The sequence below is a fragment of the Oikopleura dioica genome, chromosome 1 (genome assembly GCF_907165135.1).
Source record: "Oikopleura dioica chromosome 1, OKI2018_I68_1.0, whole genome shotgun sequence".
Classification (NCBI taxonomy): domain Eukaryota; kingdom Metazoa; phylum Chordata; class Appendicularia; order Copelata; family Oikopleuridae; genus Oikopleura; species Oikopleura dioica.
Genome location: NC_137291.1, coordinates 3960442 through 3975049, shown reverse-complemented (window position 1 = coordinate 3975049; position 14608 = coordinate 3960442). Strand labels below are relative to the sequence as shown.

General features: G+C 38.4%; 1 protein-coding gene across 1 annotated transcript; it reads left to right on the top strand.

The window, feature by feature from the left end:
* The first annotated feature begins 9447 nt into the window (after positions 1-9447).
* On the top strand, positions 9448-11740 carry LOC145711639 (uncharacterized). The gene is made up of 8 exons (XM_081789326.1): positions 9448-9467; positions 9942-10054; positions 10101-10340; positions 10570-10703; positions 10744-11024; positions 11064-11250; positions 11292-11356; positions 11587-11740. The coding sequence occupies exons 1-8, from the start codon at positions 9448-9450 to the stop codon at positions 11738-11740; spliced, it is 1194 nt and encodes a 397-aa protein (XP_081645452.1).
* The last annotated feature ends 2868 nt before the right edge of the window (positions 11741-14608 follow it).

The following is a 14608-nucleotide window of genomic DNA, read 5'->3' as shown; positions in this document are numbered from 1 at the left end:
TGGAAGAGTGAAGCGGATTAGCGGCGGCGCGAAAAGGGCGAAGTCGATTTCACGAAGGAACATTCTATGAGCCACCATAACTATCGGATTATGGCGACGAATCCGGCACCACCACCGCCACGGCGCGTACTGAGCTGTACGTCACTGTAGCGCGAACAGTCTTAATTTTTCAATTTCGCGATAAAATCGATTTTCACGCAATTTTAATCGAATAAATTCAATCATTGACTCATCAAATCTTCCCATTCAGCCAGTAGACCAATCAGATTTAAGAAAAAAAATTTCGAAAAAATCGAATTTTGATTGGACAATTTTTCTCTTTTTTATTTACAGTTTTGTTGAAGTAACTGAGGAGGTTTCTGTGGAGGATTTCTTACTCTTCTTTCGAGACGAATTCGACGAGCTTCCATAGGTCTCTTGAATCCTCTCTTCTTCATCGAGAAATCTAAAAATCGCAGATCTTCGAATCAAAAATTAAGCTTATTTCCTACTTCACGAGAATAAACGGGAGATGCATAAAACTGAGCTGGTCTCGGCAACCTGTGTAGAAAACCTGAGTCAGGGTCTGAAATCTGTTATTTCAGGTCTTCAGGTCCTGACTCAGGGTCTCTACACAACTTGCCGAGCCCAGAAACTGACGCCAGTAACGACTCTGTAGAGGACATCAATAAAGATGACCGTAATAAGCCCCATGAAAAAATGAAAACATATTCCCACTCAACTTCATGCTCGACTCCAAAAATGATCATTTTAGTCGGCTTTCGCTGATCCTGCCATTTTATACTCCAAAAGACAAATTTTGAAACCTTGAAGGGTCTAAATAATGGTCAATTTTTGACCCCCTTTGTTTTATCGACAGAAGCGATTTCAGGAATAATAAATTGCTTTCTTTTTGCTCTACTTTTTCGCATGTTCGATCGGAGATAAATTTCTTGCCGAGGCTGGGAGAAAGACGTGGACATACCAGAATTATGGCGATATTAGCAGCGATGCTAAGCCACATGCTAAGATAGCGGTATTTTGTTCAGAATGTCTCGTACGCGCGGCTTGTTACGAAATCATCGACCTCCCTTTTTCACTTGCAAATTTCAAAAAAAGATAAGCAATTCAAAGACGCCCTTTTTTTCTTACTCAGAAAATCTTTCTGAAAAAACCTTAGATACCTGGGCTCAGAAACCTCTCTTGAAAACCTGACTCAGGGTCTGAAAAATCTCTGATGAAAAGCCGCGTAGCGGTTTTTAAAAACGAAGCCGCGAAGCGGCTTTGCCAGAATTTAAATATCGACACGTAAATAAATTGAGCGAAGCCGCTCGGCGGCTTCGTTTTAAAAGCCGCTTTGCGGCTTTTCATAAGAGATTAATTAAACAAAGCCGCAAAGCGGCTTCGCTTATCTGCCTTGAGAGTCAATATTAAGATTATGGTTAAGCCGCTCCGCGGCTTCGTTTGAAAAAAAGCCGCTGCGCGGCTTTTCATTTGTAATCTTTCATATCCTGACTCAGGTTTTTAAACACAGGTTGCCGAGTCCATTTGGAAAGAATTCCGCGGATATTACCCTTGTCCCAAGATAAATTAATCTTCGATTAACCAAATTTGTCAAAAATAAGGAAAAAAGAAAAGGTAAGAAGAAAAAGAAAAAGGACGTGGCGAGTACCCGTTACAGATCGTCGGGGTTAGGCGCAGGTGCGTTAATATGATAGCCGTCGTAAAAAATGGTGAGGTACGCGATATTGTTTCTCAAAATAAAGAAAAAACGCCTTGCCCAGCAAGCAACCGGGCACAAACATATTATTTGAAGAAATAATACTCCCTCGACACGCAAGAAATTGTGAGAAGGAAGATAACTTTCTCAGGAAGATAAGAAAGGAAGGAGCGAAAATATTGGGTGTTTTTCTTTTCGTGTGGTCCAGTTTTGGAAAAGGCTGAGTCGAGGCGATTGGAATCAACAAGAGTTTGGACTAGTATTTTGGGAGAAGAGTATCTTTTCTACCGAACAAGAGAAAACGATCTTGATACAATCATGACAATGTCTGATACGAAAAAAGTTCCATTTGAACCTGATTTTTAAGGGTCTCCCGTCGATATTTTCAAAGTCCAAATTTAGGAATAAAAACTTTAGGGTATCACGGATTAATAATTTTTTCACTAGAGCTTTTTTTCTACTGAGCTACATTTTAACGAAGAATTTTCAAAAAATCTTAAGAGTATAACTTATACTGTATAACATGAAATCGCTCCGCGGCTTACTTGAACCCCAACCCTGAAAGCTAAGACAAACGACAAAACAAATTTTCGCGGTTTGACCGCTGAGGTCACATGGGAGAGGAATTGTTGCAAAGCGGAAATTTCTAATTCGTCGTAAATATTTGCCTTTTCAAGGTGGTATTTTGCCCTTGCCCGGTCGTTTCTAATCCGTTTCCGAATGGCACTTTCAAAAGAAGCGAAAGAACGGTATGAAAAGAGCTCTTCCTTGAGAAAAAGCTGACGCAATTACTTTTTTCTTTTTCAGCTTGCTTTACATTTGTCAGCTTGTTTTTCAAGCACTTTTGAGACGCATTCTAATTGCGTTTTCGTTTTCAAAGCATTATTGACAAATTAATTGAAAATAACTCTGACGCAAATATTTTTAGTTTTCGGAAAAAAAGCGTCACGTAATTTCATCTCCCTCTAATTAATCATACGTCGTAAATTTATCGAACTCCGGTCGAACTTCCTCTTATGCAATTTCTTGCAAAAAACAGCATGAAAACAGCGTGGCTGTTCTCAAAATATTGTTCTTTGAATTCATTTTGCCTCATTGAGACCTTGACACAGGTTTTCTACAAAGGCTGCCAAGCTCGGATAAAGAATAACAATATTAAGAAAATATAATTTCTTAAATGACTACTTCCTTATCTTCGAAAATGTGCCGCATCTCTCCACCTCATATTATATGACATAGTTGCGCATCTTGGGCATTCGGCGCGCGATTTGGCCGTCGAATTCCAGCCCAATTTGTCTTATCTCATCGCCGCCTGTCCAGCAGCTCGGTACGCGACCGGAACAAATGGAAACACCATTCTTCCGACTCTTGTTTTTCGAGTTGAAAAACGAAAATCCAGAATTCCGACAGTCTCACGTTTGGATCGAGCAAACATGAGGAAACAGCTTGTTTAGAGGGACACGGGCTCTTTTTTTCAACTCTTTTCGAGGGAATCTGAACTCGTCAAAAAGGACTTGACTTCTAATTTTATTTTTTTTCCTCAAAAGCAATTATTTTTTTCTAATAATGAAAAATTAAAAAAAAAAATAATTATTTCAAGAAAAAATTTTTAAAATTAAAAAAAGAAAAATTATTTAAAAAAATAAAAAAAATGAATTATTATTTGACGAGAAAAATGAACCCAAGAAAATTGCCAAGTTGATGAATTCTAAAATGGTCGATTTAGCTTGAAAAATAGAAATTCTGACGAAATCGGTAGATCAGAAAAGCGGGCGTCTGGTGGAACTCGAGCTCGGCGGGGGATTAAAACGCGTCTTATATCTTCAGAAAATAATTCAACCCTCTAAGCCGGACTTCTAGTGACCGGACGTCGCTGACGAAATTGGCAATTAGAATTTTCCTTTTTAATTTTTTCGAATATTTTGATAATCTTGTAAATTTCTTTGAAATTATTTCAAAGTGTGAAAATTGAAAATGTCGCTTTTGAAAATGTCAAACGCGGGGTTGATAAAAAAAGAAGCAAGGCGAAAAACGTTTTTTTGGGATCGGGTGGATTTCATTATTCTAAATTATTCAAATCGAGTCAGCGGCATGGGAAGCGGCAAGAGTGAATCTGCGCTCTTGGCCTTGTCCAGCTCGAATTTTTAATTTGACTCTTGAATTTTTTATCAAGTTCGAATGAAAAAAAAATTGTTTTCTGCTCTTTATTCAAAGTTTTTAGATGAAAATGAAAATGAATTTTTTCTTCTTCAAATAAAAATTCTTACGATCGACATTTTCGGACACATCTGATGACATCGTAAGACATCCGATTACATTTATACGTCATTCATCAAGAAACAAATACAGTCATCTGAGATCTCTTATCTCTAAACATTTCCAGCTTTCTGAAAAATTCTAGGTTGGTAAAAAAAAATTAGACATTTCGAGACATTTGAGGACATTTGAAGCAATCACAGGAAAATTGAAACATTTGCGGACATTTCAGCCTTAGTTTCTTAAAACAAAGAGGTATGAATAAACATGAATAGACATTTCAAGACATCGGATGTCATCTGAAAATTTTGGAAAGAATAAATCGAGATTATCCACATCGTTAACCCTTGACCTGCGTATTCTAGCCGAAATCGTTGTCGCTCCACGAGTTGGATTCTTTAGAAAACCGGAGTGACAGGGAATAATGCGGCTCTGCTAGAATTACAAATTCTCCTTGTCGTCCGTCGGCGCAGCTACATGGCCACTGTGGTCACGTGTGAACATTGTAATTAACCAATAAAAACACTGATACGCGGCCTATCGCGAACTTCGGTATATTGTCACAATACTGCTGTTAACATCGTCAACCGTGATTAAAATTCAGTTTTCGCCCGTTTCGGCCGCTTCGATTTTTTTGCTTGCGCAATCAAAAAACTCCGAAGCCAGCTATTTGGCAGATTGAGCCCAGCACTTTGAGCCAAATGAGCACGTTTGCCGTGGATCATTTTTGTGGAACTGGTGGCACGTTTTCAGTAAATCCGTGCGCGGGTACCTCTTTTTAAAACCGCCAATGTTTTATATACGAAATGATATGAACCTTTTCGTTTTCCGCGAAGCGAGACGTTTTTAATTGGGGCGAGATTGGCGGGCGGATTTTGGTGGCCAAGAATTAAAACGTTGCTTTTAACAGGACTCACTGAATTTTCGAAAAACCGAAGGGGAGCCCCTTAAGTTCAATGAAAATTCTGCTCATTTTCGACCTTAAAACATATGATTACTTTATCATCTTCGATAAGGAGTCCCTCACAGTGCGGTCTAAAACGGGTTAATGCAGTTTTATACCTAACAAAGCGGGTTAAATCCGGAATAATACTTACAACGCTACAAGAGAAAAAGCTTGGGTTTATCTTTCAAGGTCTTTGTCGGGCAAAAAAATGATGACTCAAACGCTCGAAAAACTGATAAGCTGAAGGCGACTTGAAAATCTTGAAAATCTATCTATTCAAATCTCCCACGTCTTCCGCTCAAAACGGACATGTTCAACGAGTCCGCCACGTTTTTGAGTCGAAATTTCCGAAACCCAGAAAACGCGCAGCTACTGGTTAGGAAGTCGATTTGATATTGAGTTTCTAAGAGGCCGTTGAGGGGCAAATTGCGAGTTTTCTCGTTACAAGTTTTTTGTTTTGAAAAGACATCGACAAGGCCAAGAGCAGTACTTGAACTAGAATCTCTTTTTCTCTTTGGAGATGTCCTTTGATTTGAGATAAGACAGGTGGAGATAAGTGTTAGGGACCTTAACATAGGGTAAGCCATAAATAAGGGTAAGGTATACGATAAGGGTATTGCTTAGACTAAAAAAACTTTTTAAAAAACCTAAGACAGAGAGAGAGCCCCTGAAATACTTGGATTGAAAAGTGTTGTCCCGTCAATTATCCGAAATAATTAATGGCTTAATCCTTCTTTGGCCTGTTTTCGTTTCATTTTTTCGCAAAAACAAGCTTCTTGGAGATTTAGAAGTGTGAAAAAATAATCGCGCTTTTCCTTTTTTTCTTGAATTTCTTTCTTGGTTACGCAACAGTGGCGGTTTTGATGATAAGTAGCGCAATCAGTCCTCGAAGGGGATATCGGTATTTAGCGGGGAAAAGGTCGGATTAGGCAGAGAACGCGCGAAATCACGTTTTTATATAAACGGAATAAGGATTTGGCATCATATAATCTTTTTTTCAAAATGCCCTTTTCGCGGATTCATTAGATCATATTTTGTCTGAGATCTTATATTAAATCCAATTACAACTAAATCTAAAAAGACTAACAGACATCTAAGAATCTTACAGACATCTGCAGAGATTACAAGACATTTTCGATTAAAAAAAGATCCACAGGCAAAAATTAGTTTCATATAACATCATAAGACATCTGAAGACATTTGAAGACATTTGAAGACATTTGAATACATTTGAAGACATTTAAAGACATTTGAAAACATTTGAAGACATTTGATGACATTTTAAGAAATCTAAAGTCATCTGAAGACATCTGAATTAATTTGAAGACATTTGAATAAATCTGAAATCATCTGAAGACATCTTAAGACATCTGAAGACATCTTCACACATCTGCAAACATCTATGAGCATCAAAGGACATCATTGGACATTATGAAACATTAAGGCAGTGTTTGACATCAATTAACATCAGAAGACGAAAATGGACATTACTTTTTGTATACAGACTTTTTATTGACATTGAAAGACATCGGCGGATATCATCGTTCTTTTCACGCATTTTTGTTTAAATTTGATCCATAGCGGAGCGATTTTTTAGGTTTCCTCAGAGAAAAATGATTTTCAAGTACAGCGGAAGCCGGAAAATCGGGCGACGTAATTTTTTCGTCATTTTCGAATTACAGAAATCTCCGTTTTCAACCGTCACCATCGTCAACCGTAAATCATTTTACAGAACAATTTACCATCTCGTTTTTCCTGAATCCTTCAATGATAAGCGCGCAATCGCGCATTTTAGAATTATGACAGGTTCTGGTCTTTGCTTACTCGGCCGATTTTTTTTCCCGACCGCGGCTGAAAATATCGCGCAAAATTCGCTGAATCGAGGCTTTCGAAAGGTTTAACTACGACTTTGGCATTAGCACATTCCTAACACGTGTTTGCGGTCGCAAACTGACGTGAGTAGATTCTTTTCTAAAATAATCAAAAAACTCTACATCTCTAACGCGCTTTTTCGAACTTTTCCATTTTTACGTCTTCAAAAAAACTACAGTACTAAGGGGATATGCTCCTGTGAAGGTATGAGTAATAATTCAAAAGGTGTTTTCTAGGCTCGGCGACCTGTGTAGAAAGCCTGTGTCAGGTTCTCAAAAGTCTATTCTAAAAGCCGCGCAGCGGCTTTGTTGAAAAATAGCCGCTCTGCGGCTTAAAGTAGAAATTTTTGAGATAATGACTCATGTTTTCTACGCAGGTCTCGAAGACTAGACACTGTCTAGTAGACAGTCTAGGCTAGACTACAGGTTCTGAAAGATCTTCTCAAAGCCGCAATGCGGCTATTTCAAAATTTTCAAATTGAATGGAATTTTTCGAAGCCGCTCCGCGGCTTTGATTCAAGAAAAACCGCGACGCGGCTTTCAGTAGAGATCTTTCAGACCCTGACTCAGGTTTTCTTAAATTAAACCTAACCCTAACCGGAGCCCACTCTTGCAAATGTGGCACTTGTCTAACGGTTCCAGTACCGTCCCTTCGCAAAAACATTGAAATTCAGAAGTCTGACGGGAGTTGCTTTAGCGGTGAGATGAGCGCGAAATTGCCACTTGCCTCGATCTTAATGAATCCCGACGAGAAGCAAATTGCCGATTTCGTGCGAAGATTTCCCAGCTTGTAATCAAGCGCGGCAGAAAAACTTTTTACGCAAAAAATTATTCTTGAATTTGAACTTTTTAGGCTCAAGTCAAAGTGTGTCATAATTACATCTTCGTTTGTCAGAAAAAGAAAAGCGGTAGAGAAGGTGCTCAAAATAAACGATAAGGGCGCGCGGGTTGATAAGCAGGAGAAAAGGTTTAACGGGGTGGGGTCACGCGTGCCCAGCAATCTTTGTTGACCTTCAGAACAAACACTTGCGTCGAGAGTTCCGGCGCAGACGTGGCCTCCAATCAACGATGAATTTAGAGACAATTATGAACAGTTCTTTTTTCGCTTTGCAGAAGAATTAGGGGTAGATTTCGAGAAATTCATCGGTTCAAATATTCGACACGAATCGGCAAAAAAAAATTCGACAAATTTTGCGTGGGCGGCTTCTCGGCTTCTGATTCGCTGTTTCGCAAAATCCTGGCTTTTGATTGGTTGAAAATTTTCACGAAAAATTCATCGATTCAAAATTTTCGACACGAATCGGCAAAAAATTTCGACAAATTTTTCGTGAAAATTTTCAACCAATCAGAAGCCTGTATTTTGCGATCCAGCCAATCAGGAACCGAGAAGCCGCCAACGCAAAATTTGTCGATTTTTTTTCCCGATTCGTGACGAAAAACTTTGAATCGATGAATTTTTCGTGAGAAAATTCTCGAAAAACCTTAATCATAAGATACGTGTAAAGTCTGACGTGTATGTAAATTTTTCGACGAATCACCAAGAGCTTATCTTCACAGCGAGTCCAGTCCTTGTTTATGTTTATTTTGTTGCTGCGGTTGGAAAGAAATCAAACTCCTTGTGGCCCAGTCACGATGACATCGTTATTCAACATTTTAATCATGTTTTTCAGTTCAGCTAAGGGCGCTTTGTTTACGAATCTGATGTCATGCTTTCAAAACTTTTATTTCAAAACAAGGGGAATTTTTACTTCCTCGATGCATCAGTGATATCAAAACGGGGGTCACTAAAATCAAAGCTTTTGTTGAAACACTTGAGCCCTGGCAATTTGGAATCTTCTACTTCATCATCATTGAAATGCTCGTCTCATTGATTTACAGCAATCAGCGAAGAGCTCGAAGACGTCGAGAACTTTTCAGAGAGCGAATGGACTTACGAAGAGAAAAGAAGAATGCGCAGATCAAGAAGGAAATCGAAGAAATCAGAGGAGAAAGCAGAGAGCGCAACGAACTAGAGGCTTTTGAGACGACCAATGAAGAAAATGGCAACCGTGGATTCTTAGCGGTATAGATAGATTTGAGTTCTTTATGATCCACCGAATTGTACCTGACTGAACTAGACTGTCTAACATAAGGGTTAGGGTTCGGGTTAGATTGTCATTCCTCTGCACTTTATCATTTTCACGAATAATTTTCATTGTGATTATTTTTATCTGCCTTTGACTGTATCATAAGTTAGGATTCATAACTGCCAAAAACATACGATTTCCTCAAATACGAGAATAAAGAATTGAACTAAGCTCGTCAACTAATACTTTGTATTACAGACTTTATCGCTCAAAATTTCTGATCCTGAATTATGATCCTTCCAAGTGGATAATCTTCGGCGAAGAAGGAGCGTACTTACTGTCATGATAAGCGTCCGTGGTCGGAGCGCCTTCCCCTCAAAGCTGGTACTTTTTGACAGTCACTTCCGCATCTTCATTTCAACTTTTTCATTCGTCCCACGAGATTAGAGGGTATCGATTGGCGACCCGCTTCTTCCGAAATTTCCTTCAATTTTCTTAATTTCTAATCCTTTCGAAAAAATCGCTCAATCAGCTTTTCCAGCGACGCGATTTTTTCTTTTATAAGAGAAATAATAAAATTGAACTTTTTCACGTTCTCTATTCCTATCCATGTTAGAGCCGGAAATCGGGTTAGTTCAGTGTGAAATTGAAAGCGCTTTTTCCTCATTTTTTGAGAAAATCGGGAAACCGCCGATTGTGGAGTTTTGAGTTAGGGATTAGCTCAGACTACCGCTTTCATCTGTCACACTAAACTTGTTTCAGTAGAAAATTTTGTTGTTGTTTTCCATTAAAAAATCAACTTGTATGATTTATACAAACGCACAAAATCATAGAAAACAAGCAATGCAAAGTCTTCAGGACTTTTTAACGGATGTGAGCTTGGTGATATTTTCAACGGGAAAGCAAATACAACTGAACTTTACAAAGCTCAGAAAAAAATGAATAAAATTGAGTTTCTCTGCTTCTTTCAAAAGAGATGAAGAGAATATTTTTACTTTTATTTTCAGCTTCTGAAGCGAATGTTCAAGCTATAAAGCCTGTTCAGGTTGCAGCGGAATGCCCGTGAGTATCTCGGTTTCGCAGGTTTTTAAGTGAAATTTTAGCGATCAAAATATAGGACAAGTCTGTGACGGTCACTGCTATGCTCAGTTTATTGCTTGCAAAGATGCATGTAGTGAATCGAGTTGTGAGAGAACTTGTTTGATTGAATATACAGGTAGATTTTTATAGAGAAGAATTATTCTATTTTGGAATAAATACAGGATGTTATGCCGATTGTCCTTGTTATGATAATTGCCCGGATGGATGTACCGATTGTCCTCATAGTATTTGCACTTGCAAAGAACCACAGACGAACAACAAATTCTATCAGCAATGCTTAGACGAGAGATCTGACGAATTAAGTGCTTGCTTGAAGATATGCGCAGCAAACAAAAGCTGCTTCGAAAAATGTTTCTCAGTGTTCATTGAAGAATCAGATGAATGTCCTTGTATGGATCAATGTGAGCTTGGATGTCCTTGTGAGACAAAATTTTCTTGTGAACCTTATATAAGTGTTATGTGTCAGTTCGATGGCAATGGATATTCCTATACTTTATCCGCTGAAGGAAGTTTCAAGGGAGCGCTGAAATTGTATTGAGTTAATTTAAGAACCCTTCAAGTTTTTTTTAAATCAAATTTCTGAATTTCAAAATTTTGACTCCGAATCTCCGGTGTATTATATCTTGTAAGCGCTTTTCAAGGATAATCGTTATTATAAGATCCCTCCTCCAAACGAAAATAATATTGATTATCTTTGGAAATCTTCGAGTGCACTACTAAATGGGCGCATTTACGTTTTTGGTGGGAATTATGACGGTTATAAGGTAATTTAAAATAATCTTAGTTCCCTTTACTTTGATAAAGATCGCCTATATTGATGGCTGTGAATTCGTTGAGACACAAATAAGGCTTATCAACAAGTTTTATGCAACAGGAGGATCACTTGTGACCGTGAAAGAGGTGCATGATGAGGTGGTTATATGTGAAGGATACACAAATAAATGTGAGGCATTCGATGGGAATATTTCACGATCTTTACCAAATACGAGTATCCAACACAAATTTGCTTGCTTGGTTCTCTTAGATGGACAAGCGACGGCGGTCGCCGGAGAAGATACAAGTTCTGTAGAGACTTTGGCCGTTAGGTAAATTATATCATCATGAATACTAATTATCGCTACAAGCGGATGGATGAATGAGCCATCTCATCCTGCCGGAAAATTGAGTACCCACACTTGTGTTTCTATCGGTAATGGAATTATAACAGCTGGTGGAACAACAAGTAATGACAACAATGATGGAATTGGTTTTATAAGAGACGTTTTTCTTTTACAAAATAACAAATGGACTACGGCTGGCCAATTACTAAATGTACTCTGATTAAATCTCAAAAATTATTATCAAATATTTAGACTTACCATTATCCGTCAATGATATTTACGGGTTCTTACTTCATTATTATTGATGGACGATTAAGGTAGAAAATAATCCTGGTCTGGGACGGTCAAAAATACGCCTGGTTTGGGACGGTCGGGCCATTTAAAGATCAAAGGCGCACGCCTTGGGGGTGCTTTTTAATATGAAAGTGGCGCCAGAGGCGAGAGCGAAAATAATCCTGGTTTGGGACGCTTTGGCTGATTAAGACCGTCCCAGACCAGGCGTATTTTCTGTAAGTGATTAATAAACTTAAAAGATGCGTCATTATAGTCTCGCTGTTGAACGTGCTGAATGGTCAGGTCTTACGGTTACTTCTTCGAAAAATATTTCAACTCAAGAAACGCTCTGTTACCGTCCAATCATCTTTGAAAGCGATCCAAATAGATGCGCGAGTTTCTGTTCCGATAATTTTTGCTATGTTTAAGCTTCAGAATACAGTTATTGAATAAAAGCACCCGCGCCTACCTCGCGGAGTCACTCTGCGAATGATTAACTATTACCAGAAAAACTCTAGCAAGATTCATTCTAGCTTGCTTGATTAGTCGCTCTCGCTGACCTTGCGGATTTTTAACTGTGGCCGGCGCAGCTGGCACCTTTCTCGGTGAACTTTCATCCTTTTCAACTGTCAGCCGCTTCGGACCGCTTCGTGTGCCGTTTCATTTGCCCAATCGAGGGATTATGCTCTTATTGGTTAAATAACACGCTTTCCAGGTAGGGAGAAGAGAGTTTCTTTATTCAGTAATCATAGAAGGGCGTTTTGAGCTCGAGTTGTCTTTTCCGGAAGTCTCCACGTTTTACTGCGCTAAAGTTGTTTTGCACTTTTCGGATCAGCATCTAAACAAGGATTTCCACACTATTGAAATTTGACCCATCCGTAAAAAATTGAACCACAAACGAAGGGACGGTATGGAGCAAGGAAAAAGGTAGATACAACCCAGAATAATTGACGATTTTGAAGAAAAATTTAGCCGATTGTTCGTTGACGAATCAAAATACCGCATTGACAAAATTAAGATTAAGGATAAATTTTCATTTTTTCCTCTTTTGATTACCTCTAGCTCTCACAGGTTCAGAGTTATTCAAGCCTCAAGTTTTGGAAATCGAAGGTAATACGGTATTATTAATACGGTATTACTAATACCCTTAAGAAAAAAATCTGCTTACCTCAAGTAAAGAAGGCTGCTTTCTATTCAAAATAGCCTCCGCCCCGTGCGGGATGGTCACAAGAAAAAGAAGAAAAATGTTCATCGTTTTATTTTCTAACTTCTCTTCCAGCTAAATGCTTGTTTATATACCGAGCCAGCTGCTTAAAAATGCATCAAAAGAAAATCCGACGAGCGAGCTTTTCCTGCACTTTTATAAATAATGCAGTTAAGTAGAGCTGTTTTCAAAACAGACACAAGCATTTTCGCGGCCTTTTTCTTGGTTCTTAGACGGTAAACTTTATCCAGAAAGATTTGTCTAGATTTTGTCTGGGCGACAAAAAAGCTTGGTAGATAAAAACCCTTGTTAGACATAAAGGAACCATTTTTTAAGGGCTCGTGAGATGGGATCAATTAAGAATCTCCGGATTTCTGTGGCTTCAGAAACCTCTTATCTTGAATCAGATTTAATGGGCCGCACTTATCGACTTCAAATGGTCGAAAGTTTCGATTTGTCACTTACGCCATTATTCCTATTCGATTTGAAAGTGTTCAAAGAATCAATTTGTCAAGGACAAAAAATAAAAAAGGAAGAAAAAAATTAGTGCTAGGGGTTCTGATCCATCAGGAATCGTCCGGAGGACCTTCATTTAACACTGGTGGAAGACAAACTCTTGCTGGAAGAAAAAAAATCAGATAATTTATTTTGATAGTCTGTCAAGGTAACAAAAGAAGCCTCAGAAAAGTCCAGTAGATCAAGAAATCGAAGTTGACCTAAAATACGCGTAGGGCGTATACTAAGAATATTTTTGCAAGTGCGTGGGTAAACTGAAATGAAGCAAGTTTGTTAATGATAAGGTTGTATGTTTGACGGGGCTAGTGCCGTCAAGTTCGGCCGAATCAACACAGCTTTTAAAAATCTGCTCTCCGCTCTCAGCAGTTTTTTCAAAGCGAAGAAGAAAATATCAATTTCTAAAATCACGGAAATTCAAAATTAAAACAAGCTTCCTCGAAAAAACGATCCTCCGGAGAAGAAAATGAAATCATCCAATCTGATCGTGACGGTAATATGAAAAAGGGCAAATTCCACACCGGAAGAATGCTGCCGCGATTCTCCTTTTTCCATTTTGGAATTCTGATTCTTCTCGTTGTAATAAATCACGTGGGAAAATGACTACCCCGGGAAGGTTGCTCTTATAGCAAGATAAGTATACAAAAATAAGGGCTATGGAGAAGCGAAGATAAAATGGAACGTAATCAGTTTAAAAAGCCAAAAGAGCCGAACTCTGAGCGGGCAAGTGATAAAACGCAGCGGGATATCTGGACCTCGCAGGGCGATAAGCCGCATATCATCGGAGAGTGGCTTCTCTCTCACTCTCCTGCTCAAGGAACCAATTAAAATACTGTTTCCAATACAAACAGTTTTGTCTCCTTTTTCGGATTTGGAAGAATCTTAGATTCGAATGAAGGGGAAAACAACTGCATTTTGCCAAATTTATTTTTAGGTACTGAAATGGCCTTCCTTAAAAATCGGAAGATTCCATCATTGATACAATGATCGGTTTTGATCTTAATTATTCGCGCGTCAAAGCTATCAAAATGTCATTCAGTTAAAATTTTTATAGCATTCGTCATTCAGTGTGCCGATTCGGCACTGCCGAAAGTGGGCTTACTCAAAATTTAATAATGACAGTAAATGGACTGTTTTCTGAAGACTATCAATTTATAATGACTTGGGGACCAGTGTGGGTCACTTATTACCGTTTGGGGAAAATATGATCAAAAATTGTAAGAAATTTTTTCTTCAAAAATTCTATTTTCGACCCATTTTTACTGTGTTTCTTAAAGTTCGTCTTGAATGAGACAGTTATGTATGTGGGTCTAACTCAAAAAATATGCAACTGCTTTGTTGGCCGCAGATGAGTCGTGAAGTAGGTGCTTGTTATCTGATCGTGTTAGAATCCAGCAAACTTACAAGATAACATAACTTTTGCAACAATTGTTACAAGCGTTACATGGAGAACTCTAAATGAAAGCGAACATTTGATCCAATCAACTCATTTTCAGCATAATATTGACTGAACATATTCTAGAGCCATCTCTAGAAATTTTCTCTAGAAAAATATCTCTAGAATTATGGCCTGTGTTTC